We start from the raw sequence: 18,735 nt of genomic DNA, 5'->3' as shown, positions 1-18,735 counted from the left end.
TCTCATCTCACCTGATGTCTCAGGGGTTTTATTGCTTGGTGGATACCAGGATCTGAGATTGTTGCAGATGCACTCACAAGATTTGTTCAGCCTTCTAACACGGACCTCTTTGTTGTGGGTACCAGGAGTACTGCTCTGGAGGTAACCTGGAACATATAAAGAGAGACTACAGAAGTCAAGGGATGAGGGTGTAGAGGGGGGAGCTCTGATCTTATCTTCCCCAGTCCAGGAAGGAGAATTGGACTGTACAGTATGGCTTGTGTTGAAGAGGAAGCTTTGGCTTCTGTGGCCAGAGGAATGAGACCTACTGAGCAGGGATGGAATAACTCTACTGAAGTGTAGTATCTTTACAAACTAGATTTACTAATCTGCTGGGAAGATTATTAGACTGGGTATGGAAGGTTACCATAATCTGAAGATAAAAGATCATAAGGGGCAGAGCAGGTATGTCTAGGTGACAATCCCGACAAAGGAGGTTCTTACCCATCTATAAATGCAGCAGGACATGAGGCCCATCTCAAATGCCTGCACACAAAAGCAAATAGCATGGGAAAAGCAGGACAAATTACTAACCTCACTGAGATTCTGCAAGTGTGGTAAGACAGCTCTCCTGGCTGGAGTGCTGCACTGGATGAATAGAGACCCTTCAGGAAATACAGAGGAAAATGAGGAAGAGGGACTGTGATCTATGTAAAGGTTTATCTTGATAGCATCTGGCTTTGGAACAAGTCTCATTAAAGACTGGTTATAACATTAAATTCAAGGATTCAGCAACACAGCCATTGAAAAAAGGATTACTCTGTGCTATCTTCCCTATTCTGTTTTGTCTTCACTATCAGTAAGAATGTAAAACTCCTCAGAGAAGTGTTAACACATTTTTTTCAACTTTGTGGAAGGTCATGTTAATCAGACTGTTAGATCCCATGATTTGTAGTGGCTTGGAGTGTTGAAATGCTGGAGAGCTGGAGTTGAGGGCTAATCTTAGAGGGAAGGTCTAGGGTTAGGGTTGGACAGCTTCTGTGTATGTGTGTGTCTGTGTATGTGCTAAAATGAAGGAACATGAGTGAAATCTCAGTTTTTCTTTGAACCTTGATCTCTCTTTCTGACTTTGTGCAGATTTTTACTGCATGTGTATGTATTCCCATGAATTTAAAACCAAAATAAATATAATTGTGGTATGGAGCTCTGGTATAATCCCTCCTCCCCTCAAAAGGAAAACCTTTCCCTTTGAGATTTTTTTCCCCCCATTTCATAGTCAGCTTTAGGTTATCATTTTTGCAAAGGTTGTAGATGTTAGCAGCAGATCAGTAATTTTCAAGACCTTGCTAAGATTACGAGTGTTGGGCTGATTCTGAAGGATCTCAGAACATGTTAATTACATAAAGAAATCTCCATGGCAACTTTTTCTAGGAAGACATGCTGTTAGATACTGAAGTTTTATGGTTGAAGGAGAAAATGCAGGAACCCATTCAGTTTCTGTGAAGAACTGAGGAGGGGTATCTATCAGAGTGTAGCTAGTAGTGGTATCTGTCAGAGTGTAGCCAGGAATACCATGGAGGTATTCCATCTGAGGATGTGTACCCTTCTGGTGAAGAGTAACAAGAGCACCTCACCTCCTGCCTATCGCCAGCATTTTCAACAGTGCAGACGCTCTCAGCACTGGTTACTAAAAAGACACAGTGCCTCAGGCAGGAAGGGAAAGTTTCTGTACTATTTTATTTGTGCCTGATATTTGTAATTCAGGCACAGAAACCTCAGAAAACCTAACTGCAGGGTTTAGCATCAAGGCAGTAAGTTTCTGCCTAAGCTGTGGAACCTGAATCAAACCTGAATCTTTGTGAGTGGTGGCAAGCAGTGGAAAATATCCTCAGGCAAAATTGTTTCAGTGGAGCCACGAGTTCATTGTGAAAACCAATGCACTCCATGTGTGTTTTGAACGTTTGATATTCCTGGAGTCCAGTAGCTTTTCTTGCTGCTTTTACTTCCCAGTACTTGGTTCTGGAGATCCTTTTGGGAATGGTGCCATGTTCTGCGCAGAGTCGCGCGGCACACAGGTATTGAGAGCTTGGCAGGGGCTGTGCTGGCTGCTGAAAGGAGAACTGCAAGTGTGTGGTGCTGCACTGACCTGCTTGTCCAGCCCTTTGCATTGTGCAAGGTGGATGCTCCAGCTTCCTTGGCATTCACTTGGTGCTTCCAACTATGTGCTTTGTAAAAGGGATGGCAATGCACGGTGACAGCAATTGGAGAACACTACCTTAGCAGCACCGAATTGTCTTCCTTCTTCTTTGCCTCATCTTTGTTCTGGAAGGAAAAGTCCTGAAAGTGTGGGAAATCTTGTATTCTTACACTGTTAGCTTATTTTCATGATTGTAGCACTAGCTTCATAGGATGCTTCTAGACTTTTGACATAAAATTTGAGTTCTCCTTCTGTTGCGTCCATAAAATGCATGCTGACTTAATTGTATTGGTCCTTTTTTTCTGCTGCAAACAAACCAAGACAGTGCAGCAGCAGGGCTTTCAGTGAATGTGTTTTTCTTCAACAAACTGCTATCTTCTTCTGCAGTAGTGTAGACAAAACACATCGTTTTGGTTTCTGTGCTCTCATTTCCTTTTTACTGTAGTTCCTTTCGATTTCCTAAACATTGATAGTTCGTCTCTAATACTGATTCACATTCTTGAAACTGATGAAATGGGTTGTGTAAAGTGCTCTTTGATTCATCAGTTATCTTGAGGTAGAAGGCAAAATTTGCCCAAGTTTGCAGAGTTGTCTTTCACGAGAAAGGGACAAGGGAGGAATGTGGTACTGCTGTTAAAATTTTCAGGGTATAAAGACTCTGCAGCTTTCACTTCCTGTCTTTGATCTGAGGGCTGTTCTAGACAGACAGAAGTTGGAACATAATTTGAATGATTTGGATAATTTGGATGAGATGTTGGATTTTTTTGTTTTGTTTATTTACCTGCAGTATGGTCAAACACTGGAAAAAATTGCTGAGAGAGGCTGTGGCACCCTTGTCTTTGGAGGTGTTCACAACTTGACTGGAGAAGTTTCTATACAAGTTTTTTTGATTCTTACTATGAGCAGGGCTTTATACTAAAGACTCATATTCAAAGGTTCTTTCCAACCTAAATTGATTGATCAATGACTTTGTGATTTTAAGTTTCAATAATTGTTAGGGACATAGTGTCCCCCACTCTTTCTATGCTTTAGCAATGACAGTAGTGAAAAATTTTTTCTCGTGTGTCTAGTGTGAAATCTGTGATGCTAGTTGGAACTTCACATCTTCCAAATCATACCTATTATTGTTTACTTCTGAACTGTAATATTACCCCTCTGTCGAGGACAGGAATAAAATTTGCTTCTCCTTTTTTTCTTCTGAGTCTGAATAAACACCCTTCTGTCATCTTTTCCATGTGTGCTGCATGCTCTAAGACCCTTGCTGTCTTAGCAGCACATTTCTGTAGACAGTGACACAAGGTGAGGGAAAATACTGAATTGCTAAGAAGAAATGCATGATTGCTTTAAATTAGCAAATCTTCTGGTCCAAGTAAAATGGCTTCTTATTTTCCCCATAGCTGGTCCTGAGGCTGTGGCCTGTTATGATCTTCTCAGTGAGATTTTAGTGTGTGAGGAGTTTCAGTTAAATGAGGTGAGAGGCATACATACCTTTCCTGACTCAACTGAGATATTTTCGTGAACTTGGAGGTCATGTGACCACATCTTTGGTTGGAAACTGACAGCGAAGGAGCAAAAACCATTTTTAAAATATTTTTTTAAAGATTTGGGAGAGCACAGTGGCCCAGAGCAAGATACCAGTAAAAAAAAGTTTGATGAATAAACATGTCTTCTGTCAGTGATCTCTTCTTTTGATAGAGTCCAAGACACTGAAACTATAGCTACTGGCTTGTGTTAATGGAAATAACAGTGAAGAGAAGAATGGTTGATCTTGGAGAACAGAGAAGTCTTGCTATTTTTGGAAAATTCCTTTGGTTGATTCACTGTATAAACTCATTTTGGAACATTTAATGATTGTATGTGATTCTGTTTTGCTAAGTAAATATTTTCTTTTAGGAGAAAGTTTAAAAAAAAAAAGTTCATGTGCATCTTCTGTGATATGAAAACTTTGGTTAACTGTATGAATGAGAATGAAAATGCTGGCTTCTGTGATCTCAACAGAAAGGAAGGGAGGAGGTTGACCTGAAGGAATTTATTGCCTTTAGAATAATGTAACTAGAGAGATTATATAACTTACTCTAGAAGGTAAACAGTTCAAGCTATTGCATTATGACAAGACAAAATCATTTGTGTGTGATTCATTGTGAAAAAGAAGAAAGAGCACTGACCTGCTAACATGGAAACTGTCTTCATCCAACCTTCTGTGCTCTTCACTATATTTCTTCCTATATTTCTCCTCACTTAGGAGGGATGGTCAGCTTTCCCACTCCCCTTTTTTTATTTGCCTCCCAGTACCATTGTGCAGTTAATAATGAGCAGATGGGTTGCACAGAAGAATGAGCTCACAGCTACCCTTTTAATTTTTTTCCCTTTTTCTCAACTTCCAGTTTAGTCTGCATAGTTGGTTTTGTTGTTCAGAAACAGAAAAGGGATTTTGATAAAAAGAGTTGGTTGCACATTCACTTCATAAAGGCAGTTCACTAAAAAGAAGTTATCAACTCGTAGAGGAATCTTTATAAATAAACTTCTAACCTTAGGACACTGAAAGTAATGGAACAGCTAATCCTAGAAATAATTTCCAGGCACATGAAGGACGAGAAAGTCATCAGGACTAATCAGCATGGCGTTGCCAAGGGAAGGTCATGCTTGACCAACCTAGTAAACTTCTACAATTAAATGACTGGCCCAGTACATAAGGGGAGTGGATAGTGTCTACCTGGACTTCAGTAAGGCCTTTGGTATGGTCTCTCATAAGAGTCTCACAGCCCCTCAAGCTGGTGCTGTAGTGGTTGGATCGGCTGACAGTGAGGTGGATTGAAAATTGTCTGAATGACTGGGCCCTGAGGGTAGTGATGAACAGTGCAAAGTATAATTGGCAGCTGGAAATTAGTGGTGTACCCCTGTGGACCATACTGAGTCCAGTCTCATTTAACATCTTCATTAATCATCTGCATGTTAGGGCAGAGAGTACTCTCAGCAAGTTAGCTGATGACACAAAGCTGGGAGGAGTGGCTGATAGGTCATGCAGATGTTGCCATACAGAGGGACCCAACAGGGTGGAGAAATGGGCTGACAGGAAATCTCAGCAAGCTCAACAAGGAGATTTTCAAAGTCAAGCCCCCACACCAGTACATGCTGAGGGCCACCCAGCTGGAAAGCAGCTTGGTAGAACAGGACCTAGGGGTCCCGGTGAACACCAGTTTGAATGTGAACCAGAGAGGTGGTCTTGCCACATGGAAGGCTACTGGTATCCTGGGCTGCATTAGAAGTATTGACCTGCAAACAGAGGGAGATATTCCTTCCTCTCTGCTCAGCACTGTTGATGTCTCGTCTGGAGTGCTGTGTTCAGCTCTAGGCTCCCCAGTAGAAGACTGATGTGGAGCTACTGGAGAGAGTCCAGCAAGGGACCATAAAGATGATGAAGGGACTGGAGTATCTCTCCTATGAGAGCTGGGAGTATCTGACCTGGAGAAGAGAAGGCTCAAGGATGAATCTCATCCATACTTGAAAGGAGGGTGCAAAAGAAGATGGAGCCAGACTCTTTTCAGTAGTGCCCAGTGACAGGACGAGAGGTGATGGGCACAAACTGAAACATGGGAGATTCTGTTGAAACATCCAGAAACTCTCTTTCACTGTGAAGGTGATCAAGCACTGTCATAGATTGCCCAGGGAATTTCTTGTGTCTCCATCCTTGGATATATGCAAAAGCTGTCTGGACATGCTCTTGGACAACTGTCTCTAGGTGAGGGTTGGGGGTTTGGGCCAGATGACCTTTGGAGATCTCTTCCAGCTTAAACGTTCCTATGATTCTGTAATATACAGTACCACTAGTGGTTCTGGTTGAGGAGTCCAAGATGGATATGAAGTCGTTGTGTATTCTACTCTGTATTTACAAAGGCTTTTTTGAATGAAAGCATCTTAAAAGGATGCTTATATTGCACTTGACCTTTGTTGTGTGTAATGTTCACACAACCTTAAAGAGAAAGTAGTATTTTCTTTTTAATGGATATGCATTCATCATAAGAATGATGAAAACAAAGAAGAAAAATGAGAAATGGGGTGTTCTGCATAGCCTTGTAGTGGCATCTCATTGTCTCTGATCTTTTATAGATGATAGATGTATCAGTTCAGGGAGTGAGAGCATAATGTACAAGGAATTAAAATTGCTTGAATTTTGTATTGTTGGAAACAAAGTGAACCTCCCATTTCATAGAAATTTTGCCAACAGCAAACCAACAGGAATTGTCATCTTTCAATTGTAATATTCCATCACATATGGGAAGGGGCACACCAGTAATTTTCCATGCAACTTAGGAAAAGGCTGCAGTTCTTACTGAGTAAAAATCAATTATGAGATATAGAATATTTGCCTTGCAACTACTGCCTTAATATTCATTTCACACATTGTGGCTCCTGTGATGCAGGAAGCCTTCTGATCCATCCTGGGCTGAAAGACAACAGGATGCGGGATCACATCAGCTTTTGCTCTGGATTTGCACTCTCCCTGTACTGGGGTTTTAGGTTTTGTTTAACTGTTTTTTGGGACAAAAAGATCATATTTTTTAATCTGCCAAGCTGTTACCCACCCTCAGTTTTCTTTGTTGGTCTGAAATATGTTGCTACTTTCCTAGGAGACTAATAGGAAACATAAAGGCTTTTGTGGCATACTGCGGACTCGCTACTATCATCTTGCTGATAGCAACAAGATGTTGATACACCTCGATTTTCTGATAAGTATCTGTGTTATGGTTTTATTAGAATGCAGGTGTCTTGATATAAACAGCACATTTCTCAAGTTTACCACTGGGAATGGTATCCTGGGAATAGTTTCCTGGGAATATCCCTCCTTGTTTGACTGTTTCTTCTTACGTGTTAATATGTATGCATTTCCTTTCATATTACGCTCACATAGGTTTTATGTATGTTACCAGATATGTAACTGTACAAAAATTCTCATGCATTTTTATTGTAATTTGTGTATTGAGGCACAAATTGAGGTATTACATACCTTTTGCACCATGCCTTTGAAATAAAGGAGCAGAAGCTGTAGTCTTTCTTTTTGAAATAGTAATTAAACTTAACACATATTTATTTTCCTTGTATTTAAATACCACTACTTTACAGAAAATCAGTTTTACCTAGATGTGCACATACTGTATTGTCCCATCTAGAGAGAACTCTCAGAAACTCTGGTTGACTGCCTTTTCCATTGCCAAATTAATTCTCAGGACAGATTGCTGTTCTTAGAATTTGTAATGGTAAGTTTAATCACTATTTGAAAAATTGCCTATAAGTGTAGAAGACCTTTTTCAGAAGAGTTATTCAAGGAGGGGGGAATTTATGTCACTCAAGGAAGCTTTGCTGCCTGGGACAGAAGATCTTCCCATTGACAGTTTGATGTTTTTTCTTCTCTTGCCTTACAGAGAGGTTAACTCCTTGAAAAGATAAAATTCTTACAGACAACATTGGAGGCCCTGCGAGGGGGGGGCAGCTAAGCCTCTAAAAAGGTCTAGAGAGGAAAAAGCAGCACATTTTTTCATACCCGCTGTAGATAGCACCATCATGTTAGTGTTCTTGGCTTTCAGAAATAAATATTCCTAAATCCTTCTGCTGCTGGTATCTGGGATACCTGCGCACAATTTTCTCTCACATTGCCCTTGGATATAATTTGAATATTTGAATATTACTTTTGTCTTTCATTTAGAGTCTTCCTGGTTATAAAGTGCTACCAAGTCAATGTGAACAAGAAAACTGTATGTTTTAAGAGCTAGCTGTGTTGGTTTACTTTTTCTGTATTGATGCAGCCAGGCTTTTATACTTCAATGTTGACATAATGGATTTTGAACATGGCTGTTTCCTATGCCGCCTTCATATCTTTGGTGCTTAGAACTTTATTATTAATCAGAAGTATCTCATACTCAAAGTCTCTTCCAAAAGGTTTTGATATAATTTGTGTTATTTTCTTTTTTACTATATGATGATTGTCATTGTATGTAATGGCAAGAAACAAATATTTTTTGTCTCCTTTTGCTGGAAATGAGTATTTACATAGTCTTTGCCATTAGCAAATATTTAAGTGTTGGTTACATGTACAAATATCTGTATTAAGAATAATTGATTTCTGATGTGTGTTTTTTTTTTGTTTCTTTAATAGAAAACCGTTTCATCTCCAACTGTATCACGCCTTACAGATACTTCAAAATTCACGGGTTCTCACAAAGAGAGATTTGATGCCAGTGGGAAAGGAAAAGGCAGAGCTGGCCGAGAAGATCTGGTGGATAACTCAGGATATGTATCTGGTTATAAGCATGCAGGCACATACGATCATAAAGTACAAGGAAACAAGTAAGGCTGAGGGTTTACAACACAGAGGGGGATAGAGTATATATTTGTAAGAATGATGTTATGAATCCCACATTTTGGTTATTGTGAATGTTGAGACTATATTGTCAAGAAGTTGTCTTCAGGAACTGGAACTGATTTCAACATCTGCTGAGCTACTAGCAGCACAATGCCACTTCATTACATTCCTCATGCATATATTGGCAAAAATAAATAAATATATAGGTACAAAAATACATCATTTTGTTGAGATTTAGACAAAAAAACCCAACAAACAACAAAGCCGAAGTCAAGAGCAGTTATACCACACTTTGTCCGTTCAAGCAAAGTATCTCAAACATTCCTAGATGTCCAGTTGCCCTGAGGATGCCAAAAAGAACCTCTTGAAAAGAGGGTCTTTCATAGCAGTCTTTCTGAATAATATCCTATTACTTATGCTGTTTGACTATTGTTTTGGATTTTTTTTTAAATGTCTTATATGGGATCTGGCACTTTCCTTAAAACATTCAACAATATACTATTGGGGAGTAAGTGGTTGTAGTATAGTAGGTGCTATCCTGTAATTGTCATACACCACTCATGGAAAAACTGAAAAGAAGTTATTTCTAGGACAGTATAGGTTCTAAAGTATTTTATGTCAACAGAAAGAGGTGGAAAATACCAGCCCTTACTTTCCTCCTGTCTGTACTTTGTGCTTGTTACTGTGTGTACCGTAGCATGGTTCTGACTGGCTGGATTTGGATGGAGCTATTGTACTAACCTGAGAGGTGAGGAACAAGACATTACTAAGAAAGTCTGTTAAGGCTTTTTGCAGTCTCTTTTCAAGTTTGCACTGCCTCACATTGGAAATGAAGGGGGCATTAAACTAATAATGCTTTGAAATACTGGTTTTGACTAAACACTGCCAATCAGATGAATGAATTAAATGAATGTTATTGTGCACGTATGTTGGCACGTAGTTCCTTTAAGCTCTAATATATGTAGGGACATCTTATAGCCCCTTGGAATAAGAACAGTTACAATTGTATGTAATTAGGTGCGTTTTGCCCACAAAAAATATGCCACTGTAAGTGGGCTACTTTTTATGTTAGATTTGTTTTAAGCCAAGGGCTTGGATTCTTTGTTCACTTTTGCTGCCCAACTTGTGAGTAATAGTATTGCTGGGACAGCTTTCCACTGTTACCGGGAGAATCAGTCCCACAGGCTTAAGGTACAGGCAACTGAGTGTGACCTTCCTGGGGCCCAGAATACCAAAAGAAATTAATTGGAATAAAAATAAGCTTTTTTTTAATATTGGCTGAAAAGTGGAGAAAATGCCGCTCCAGTTTTCTGCAGGAGCTGAACAAGTACCTGATGTATTACCCTGATTCTCTACAGTTATGAAAGATACTCAGTATTCAAAACCAACTGCTTGCAGTTCTGCTTTGCTTTCTTTCAAAAATCATGCACTGATTTCCATGTTCAACTCTGAACAAAGGTTAATAGATATATTGCTCTCCCTCTCTCCCCTCCTGTATCAGCATCCCACTCAGTACATACATTTAGGTGAGCAGTGTATGCTGTCATGTGCCTTGCAGGTCAACAGTTTGTATTTGGCCAATGTATGGAAAGGGAGCACTGGTTTTCAGCCCTTACTTTGTTCATGCTGTGTTTTGCTGACATTGCGTGGTAGCCCTTCTTGTAACTTTGCCTTCAATAACCCTTTGAGCCCATACATCATCCTGGAATCAAAACAACAATAGCAAACAAAAGGCAAGGACTTCCTTGTGGACTTGGAGATCTTTTTATTTGTTTATAATTTATTTTGGCTTTTGTTTTTAAGAGGGAGGGAAGTTTGCCAAAACTCAGCACACGTTCTTGTAAATATTTAAACGGCTTTTCCCATGGACAGCTCTGGAAGATTTTTGGTGTATGTAAGGATGCTCAGGATGAGAAGCATCCAACTCTGTGAACCCTTTCCAAGAGTTACCCAGTGTTCTTGAAGAAAAATGTCCACGGAATGAAGGATTTGTGTGTTGCACTGGTGACCTGTCACACTCCGAAGCAGAAATTAGCATACTTGATACCAACAATGACAGAATTATTCTGGCATGGTAGTGAACTGTCTAAATGTAGAGAACCTTCTTCTATGTCACCAGTGCCTGTGATCTGACAAAAGTTCCAGGACAGTCCTGTTTTTTTATGAATAAAAAGGCTGAGCCTCTAACACTTGATAAAGCCTTCAGCTAAGCTACAGGTAAAACCAGTGCCCCCGTTTATCCCATTGACTTTAAGACTTGACTCATAACTCAGTGGTAACTAAAAAGATCTGGACCCAGCCTGAATAAAGGGTGAAGTCCAGCCTTCTGCAGAGCCCTGTCAGCACACTGTTGGTCTGGCTGTTTGTTGCTAGCTAGCTGCCTTTTCTGGCACATCAGGTGACACTGAACCTGAGGGGCACAAGGGACAGGCTTTCTCAGGTACCCAAGTACAGAGTGTCAATAATGCCATAATGTTGCCACGTAGGAAGAGTGATTGTTTAGGAAAGTTTTAAGGTATAATTAGGTTTAAGTTGTTAGTTCAAAGTGAGTGAGACCAGGACATTCATAAGATAGAAGGCATGCAAAGGAATTGAGAGTGCAGACAGATCCAAGCTGACACTGTCTAGAAATTGAGCTACTCTGTTCACTTAAAAGAGGCTGATGGAACGTGCTGGGGTTCTGCCAGAGTTTACTTTGCGCTGCTTGTGCATTATAAAATCCCTGCCATGAACCAAAGCACTTTGTAAGGACGTGATGCAAACTTTGAAATTCTTTCAATGGAATGGTAAGCTTGGGATCAGGACCCGAGAAGATGGTTCAGATAGCAGTATTTTATTTTCAGGAACACACTTCTTTGTTTCTTGTTCGTTTCTACAGTCTGATAGTTTTAAACCTCAAAGTGGTGCATGAAAAGAAGTCATTCTGATATGACAGCTACAAAGAAAAGTTGTGGTTGGAAAGATAGTACTTTGTAAAGATTTTTCTCTTTTACTATACTTGGTGTGAAAGATAATGGTTATGTGTTTTAGGGGTTCAGCCACCTACTTAGGCTCATACTAAGATCTGTCAGAAATTAGAAGTCTAAATAATAGCTTGATTATTAGCTCTTAAGTTCCAGGCCTGCTTGGGAATGAGGCAAAGTACATTTTCTTATTCGTCTACTATTCCCTCAACTCTCAGGACAGTAAGTACAGCTGGTACCTCAAAGGTTATGGGAAGGGACAGCTGGGAAGGTGCAGGAGGTGCCCCATTTTCAGCCCTTGAATTGTTCTAGAGCATATTGTCTTCCTGTGCACCATGCTGCAGACTATAACTAATGTCTGAAGTAAGGACATGGGTACCTAATAAGGTTTACTCTCATCTCTTTTTTGGGGGCATCTCAACTCATTCTATCTAAATTTCCAGCCTGATTTTCAGCAGCTTACACTATGCAGCACTGTCCTATGCGACAACTTCTATAAAACCCTGTTGTTCCTAATTATCTTTGTTTTCATTACTGCAGAACATGCTACCAAAAGAAACGTGATCAGAAAGTTTGGGTACCTTTTAGAAATAACTGCCTTACAGAACAAACTCAAACTTTATTTAAATACTATGGCAGTACACAATCTTACCTGTATGTCCACTGAGACTTTACCTGACCATCAAAACCTTTGCAAGATTGAGGACAAGAAATAAAAACCCTTATTGAGGCAAATCAATAGTCCTTACAAATAATTTTCTAAAAATAACCTATTTTAAAAATTAAATATGCAGAAGTCAAAAGGGATTTTCTTGTTAGTGCTTGCTTACTAATTCCCTCTAGTCACTCCATGAGCTTCAGTTGAGAGTTTTGCAACCATCAGTGTGGAAATACCAAAAATAAAAATTACTGCCCTTCTCTTTGTGGTTATCAAAGTTATCACAATAGTGTTACAAAGAAGCAAACATTAAAAAACTTAATTTCTCTCAACAGTCCTATGTGAACACCTGTCATTAATTATAATTAAATATTTGGAATCCCAAGGGAAATGTTGAATATTGGACAGTGACTAAAATCTAGCCCCATTTTCTTTTTTAACCTACAATATTTCTATCTACTTTTCATTTAGGAAAGGGGAAGCACAATTTCAAAACTACTCACATATTACAGCTTGTGTTTTTTATCAGCATAAAGATGGTCCTTCAAAGATATTTTGTATTGAAGTATGTATTTTACTGACTTTACCTAAATTAAAAATTCCTCTGACAGTTTTTTTATCATTATACAAAGCTTTATTCGCAAATTAGCATTTTATTCATCCATATTTCCCCTCTATTGGCTCAATTAATATTTTTCATGGTAGCTGGAATTAGGCAGAACAAAAAGGCAAATGACTACTGTGGATTTGTCTTGCAAGTGGTAGGTATCCCAGCCATCTGTAACCATTTGTAGAGAAAATCCTCATGTATCTTCCTCTAAAACCAAAACTTTAAAGATGTAATTGATAGGTTTTTTTTCCTTAAGGCTTTTCATAGTTATAAAATTAATTTTAATTCTTTGTGCCTGCATGTATGGTATTCAAAGCATAACATAACCCTGCCTTCAGTGATGCATGTATTCTGGGGGCATGTGCCTGACATCTGTGAATAAGAATTCTCTGTTTGCACTGGCCAAAAGCAAAACTTTTACCTTCATAATAGAGCAAGTGTAACGTGTTGCACTAGTACGTGTCCTCTTAACTGACTGTTAGCCTTGTGTGTGTGCCAAAATGACTACACCTTTGTGTACGTTGTTTGTAGTGTGAATATCATGTTCTTGGCTCATCAATTAGTTGGTAATAAGTAATGTAATGCACAAGACTTAGGTAGGTTTGTGTGTGTGTACACATACTCTTTGGATCCAGCTAAGTAGTTAAACCGTATAAATATTGATGCAAACCTTAAATCTTGTTAGGGCCAAGCTCTAGTCCTGCAGCCAGTGCTGTTCAGCTTGGTCAGTTGGGGACATTACCATTCTCCCTTCATAGCATGAAGTTAAAGATCTAAGGAGACTTTTATGGTTTTACTTGACTACCCTGTTCCTGTTTCTGAGGGCAATCACTCTTCAGCGATTCTGACATAGACTTGGTGTGACAAGAGGGGTTTCTCCATAGTGAGGTAGTAGGAGAGAGAAGGTGAAAGCAAGCTTTCCTCTGAGTGTTCTCAAGAAACCATTTAAAATTATGCTCAGCATGGATGCTATATTTTTCTTTGCCCAAACTTTGTGAAACAAGTAGACATTCACTACATATACATAGTTGTTCATCTGTTAGTAGGTATAAAGTCATTGTATAATGAGACAGGAACAGGAAACAGGAGTGGCATACAATGTCAATGGACTCAAGTCTTTTTTTTATAAAGATAAAATTAAATACCTAAAGCAAAATGACAGCTCTCAAACTTGTGTGAAATTCTCAGTCTGGAGTACCTGAACTTGAAACATGTACTTCCTGTATTTGGAGTGTTGGCCCATAAAATAGCATGCAGATATTCAGTTGCTCATTTTGTGCACCCTTAAGTGCCCATTTGGCTTACCTAATATAAACTGGAAATGATGGTCAGGGTTGTTTTTTTAAATCTTCAGAATCCTAAAACTAGTGAGAGACCCATAGTTGCATTCATGCTTGCTCATTAAACTCAAAAACAATGCTTTGAATGATGTCCCAGCTAAAAATGTTGCTTCTGGAAGCAAAAGAATATTGCAGATAGACCCTCCATGTTTTAATTGTCCAAGTAATTTGTTTTTGCAGGGAGAAATAACTGTAATATATGTAGTATTTTTTCATGTTTTTCAGTATATTAACCTTGCCTATATTGCTTCAAATTCCCTCTGAAAAAAGTGGATTTCAAAACAAGTTTAAGATATAACTCTTTGCTTTGTTGTCAGAAAACATTTGAATTGGCGTCTTTCGTTCTAACTAATTGATCATCTACTCAAGACAGACTTTGACAAGGGCAATCCTGATAATAAATAAAAGGGGAAAAATCCAGCCTATTTGCTGGATACTTTTGACAGACATTTGCAATGTTGATAATCTGAAATGATTTTTTAAAAAATAAGTTCTATTTGGTTTTCATGCACATGCACACAGACACTACTTTGGGACATGTTATATACATGAGGGCAAAAGTACGGAAGAGGCTTTTTTTTTTTTAAATACCTTACATTTGGCAATTGACATTGAAATGCCCAGCTGACTAGCCTGATTTGGAAAAATGTTAAGCACTACCATATTCCATTGCAGCTAAACAGCCAATGAATTGATTTTCAAATGTAGTTATACAGCATCTCTCTTTTGTGAGTTACTGTAAAGTTTATGGCATTGTATAAAGTGAGTTTTGATGTAAACATTTGTAAAGGTCTTAAAGATAGCTCTTATAACTTGCCCTTACCTTCCGTTATCTTTATGCAAGATTTTTCTATTACTTTGCACATTTTCAGAAAAATATTAGAAACATGAATAAAGTTACATTCAAATTAATTACAAATTTGTCCCTAAAAACACATTAGGTTAATCCATTTTTGCATTTTGATCAGCATCTATATTATGGATGAACAACAAAATAATAAAAAAGATGGCAATCTGTATCCCCACAGAGATTAGTTATTTTAAGTTCCAGTTTACATCAGATGAGTTTCTGTATGCTTGCATTTACTCAAATGCTATTTTTAAACAAAGTAATTAAATAATGTGAAATAATGCAGCCTGGGCTCTGTTACAATAGGGTTATATTAATACTGTTGAAATGCTGCGTATATCTGTAATATTCATGCTAAATAGGTACTAGCTTTTTACAAAGGCTTTGTGTAAAGTCAGTTAACCTACAAACTGATGTCCTGTATAAAATCGTGTTGGCAAATTACTTTTGTTAGCACTGTAGTGGTGTATGAAAAGGCAAGATCATAGACAATAACAAGTTATAGGGTGCAAAATTGTGTTTGTTTTTATCTTTGTGCAGAATATATCAGCTTTGGCAAACTATTGCAGCAGGGAAAATTTTTTGTATAATGCTTATAATACAAAGAAATTTGTCTTTACATTCTGTAAAGTAGAGAAATGGTCAATGTTGGATAAGTATATTGAAGTTTATTCTTAGCGAGGTTTTATGTTTCACAGATTTAAATATTAGAGGAGAAATATATATTTATACAGAAGTATAATTTTTGAATGTTTGAGGTTGGTTTTCTTCAGTCATGAACCGTTTTTTTATCCACACTGAGCTTTATTCCTTTGCTAACTTGTTTAGCTGTCCATGATGTTCCAACATCCATTTATAATTTGGTTTAGATGTTTTGATTCTTGATTTGCACAAATCTGGATGTGCATGCTGTCAGGACCTGATCGTAAAATGTAGAGGCAAAACTATTTTGTTTTTGATTACCTAGAGCACTAATTAAAATTTAATTGTTAAGCAGTTGGGATGTGGAGATAGGTCTTGACATGGTCTTCCTTGGAGCACTGTACAGTATGATAAAAACCTTCAGTGATGCTTACTAGTTTTTGTTCTTATTTTCATTTGTCTTTCATCAACCAGGAAGCTGCTGTGTGCTAATAATTACCTGCAATTTTTATAATTGCAGGCATTGCAAACATTAACATTCAGCTGTACTAGCCTACTGTGTTCACTGTGAAATTTTCAACACGGTAAAAATTTTACATGATCATTTAACCTTACAAGTTTACTTTTTTTCTCACTAATTTTACACTGAACCTTCTTTTCATTATTGCAAATGATCAACTTGAGCATAGCATTTCTTAATCTTAACTATAGTAGATAAACATGTCCTAAGCAAAGATTTTTAACCACTTGATGAAAGGGGCAGGCACCATCCAGTGCAAAATACACTGGGCAAAATCTTATCCCCACTGCAGTCAGTGCCAAATTTCTAACTGGCATTAGCAAAAATGGAACCACTATTACCAAGAGGTTAATATACTTAGTAACCATGACGAGTGGTTATGGGGGAGCACAACAGTGATTCTCTATTTCCATGTCTTTTTTTCTATTAATTTAAAACTACTACTTTTCAATCTTTAAAATAAGTAAAAGAAACTTGAAGGGGGGGTCATATGCTACTAGTTTGTACTAGGTTTTTTCAGGAAAAGGAAACAAATTTATATATATATATATATGCAATATATTTTTACACTGTTTATTAATGCTAGAAAGTATTAAATGTATCACTTTATCTGTGTGAATGTTAAAGTAATGACAATGTTATGGATGTTTTAAACCTTTTGAAGTTGTCTTGTTAAATTTAAACCCACATTAACAATGGAAAAGCTACTTTGTCTGCAACGTTATTGTTGATGTTTTAGGGAAAAAGTTCAAGTACAGCAGTTGTTTTGATTAGCACTGTAAAAGCTTGGCTTGAAAAATTGTAGTGAAATCTATATTTTAAACACCATTTTTTAAAGCATAGCTTCTCATAAAGTACGTTACTGCTGTTGACTGACTGTATAAAATTGTATCTTTAGTTGGTAAAGTGATCAATAAACGTGTTATTATGTCAGTTCTGGGATTTATTGAAGTAAATGGTATTTGCTAATAAACTTTGTTAACAGCTGTTATTTTACAGTTCAGATGTTAATTGCTACTGCATATATAAACTACATCAAACTACTCTCTGAACAGGTTCTGAGCAGAATCTATTTCTTCTTTACTATTTATTTTCCTAGTTTTAATAATGACTAAAGGTGAGCATTGATATTTTGAGAACTCTAATGTGATGCTTGAATAGCCATGATGATGGTGATCCACCAAATGAGACCTGTCAGGGATGAAACAATTTGTTCCTAACCAGCTACGTAAGATAGACTGATCCTCAGTCTGAAAGCCTGAGTTACTTCTCTCACCTCCTCTAAGTGGTGTTGAAAATATTTTACTTGTAAGGAAAGTAATTTGCTACATAGAATATTGTTTTAATAATGTTACATCCAAAAGTAAATATGGACCTTTTCCTTATAAATAACAATATTATTCAGCTTTTCATTAGCAATAATACCATGATTTTTTCAAGAAACAGAAGACAGAAGTATTTAATTAAACTCAGAACATCATAATAATGTAATTAATAATGTCATAATAGAAATAAACAGGCACAGTGCTGCTCAAGAAATATAGCAGTCAGTTGTTAATTGCCAAATTGAGCAAGGAAACAAAACTAAACAGCTTACAGCTACACTTTTGCAGTTGTTCTCAAACTGGAAATGGTGTTCTCTGTGCTCACACACTAGACAACTTTCTTTAGAAATGCCTTTTCAGTGAAATCTAATACAACTTAATCCTGAGATAGCTTTTCTTCGTGCACAGAAAACATGTACCATCCCCTCCTGTACTCCTTTTAACTGTGAGCATGTATGGTTACTGAAACAGTTAAGAAACATAGTGAAGCAGAACCTTTAGGGGTTATTAAAGGAAAAATCAATATTTTTCTTTACAGTTGAAGAAGTTTTTAAAAAAGGGGGAGATAGTACTCGTGTGCCCTATGAGAATATGACACTAAGATCTGTATTTTCAAGAGTTGAGGATTTTTTATTTTTTTCCTGTGGAGCCTTTAGAAATGCCCACTCACTCCAACACACCACTTACGCATGACAACTTTAAAATGAAAAATAAAAAAACATCTACTAGGATGTGTTCTCTTTACTTCAGGAATACAATTATTTGGGCTAGCTTTCTCTATGTGGAGCTACTATTGCAGGAACTATGCGCTCCTTCTCTCGTGTCCATATGCCAAATGCAGGCTGAACTCTTCTGGTTCTGTTGGCTGTTCTACCAGAGCTGGGACTACATGGAGGAAGGTGTGGAGGGAAAAAAAGGCCACCTCTGTCAAATTGAAATCTTCGGAAGACTTATAAAACCTGGTCTTCTAGTTAGCCTTTTTTCATTTCCTCAGTTTTCTTTACTCACTGCACTGATTTATTAATAATGTAAACTAACCTGGGCACATTGAAACGTTGCTTACTTGTTGATACGTATTCATTAGATTCCCCTCTCAGTCGTCTTTTCTCCACAACAGAATTTCATATATATGGAAGGGATCAAATGCAGGGATGTAGGTGGTCTGGGGAGGAACAAGCACAGGAAAATAGAAGGATAAGGGGCTGGTCCCTGATCTGTGCAGTTACAGGTGATGCCCTGGACCTCATAAGTGGCAGCTGCCCTGTCATATTAAATTTCGTTTCTAACTATTTT

The 18,735-nt window shown here is 37.8% G+C and overlaps 1 protein-coding gene across 1 annotated transcript in view; it reads left to right on the top strand.

The window, feature by feature from the left end:
- TPPP (tubulin polymerization promoting protein) overlaps positions 1-18,735 on the top strand; it is a 72,111-nt gene that overhangs the window by 44,307 nt on the left and 9,069 nt on the right. Inside the window, exon 4 of the mRNA XM_008920713.2 lies at positions 8,328-8,518. Within this exon, the coding sequence (XP_008918961.2) occupies positions 8,328-8,518 (191 nt within the window). The remainder of the gene's footprint in view (positions 1-8,327; positions 8,519-18,735) is intronic.

The sequence above is a fragment of the Manacus vitellinus genome, unplaced genomic scaffold (genome assembly GCF_001715985.3).
Source record: "Manacus vitellinus isolate BGI_N305 unplaced genomic scaffold, ASM171598v3 scaffold_55_pilon, whole genome shotgun sequence".
Classification (NCBI taxonomy): Eukaryota; Metazoa; Chordata; class Aves; order Passeriformes; family Pipridae; genus Manacus; species Manacus vitellinus.
This window is presented reverse-complemented; position numbering and strand designations above follow the sequence as displayed.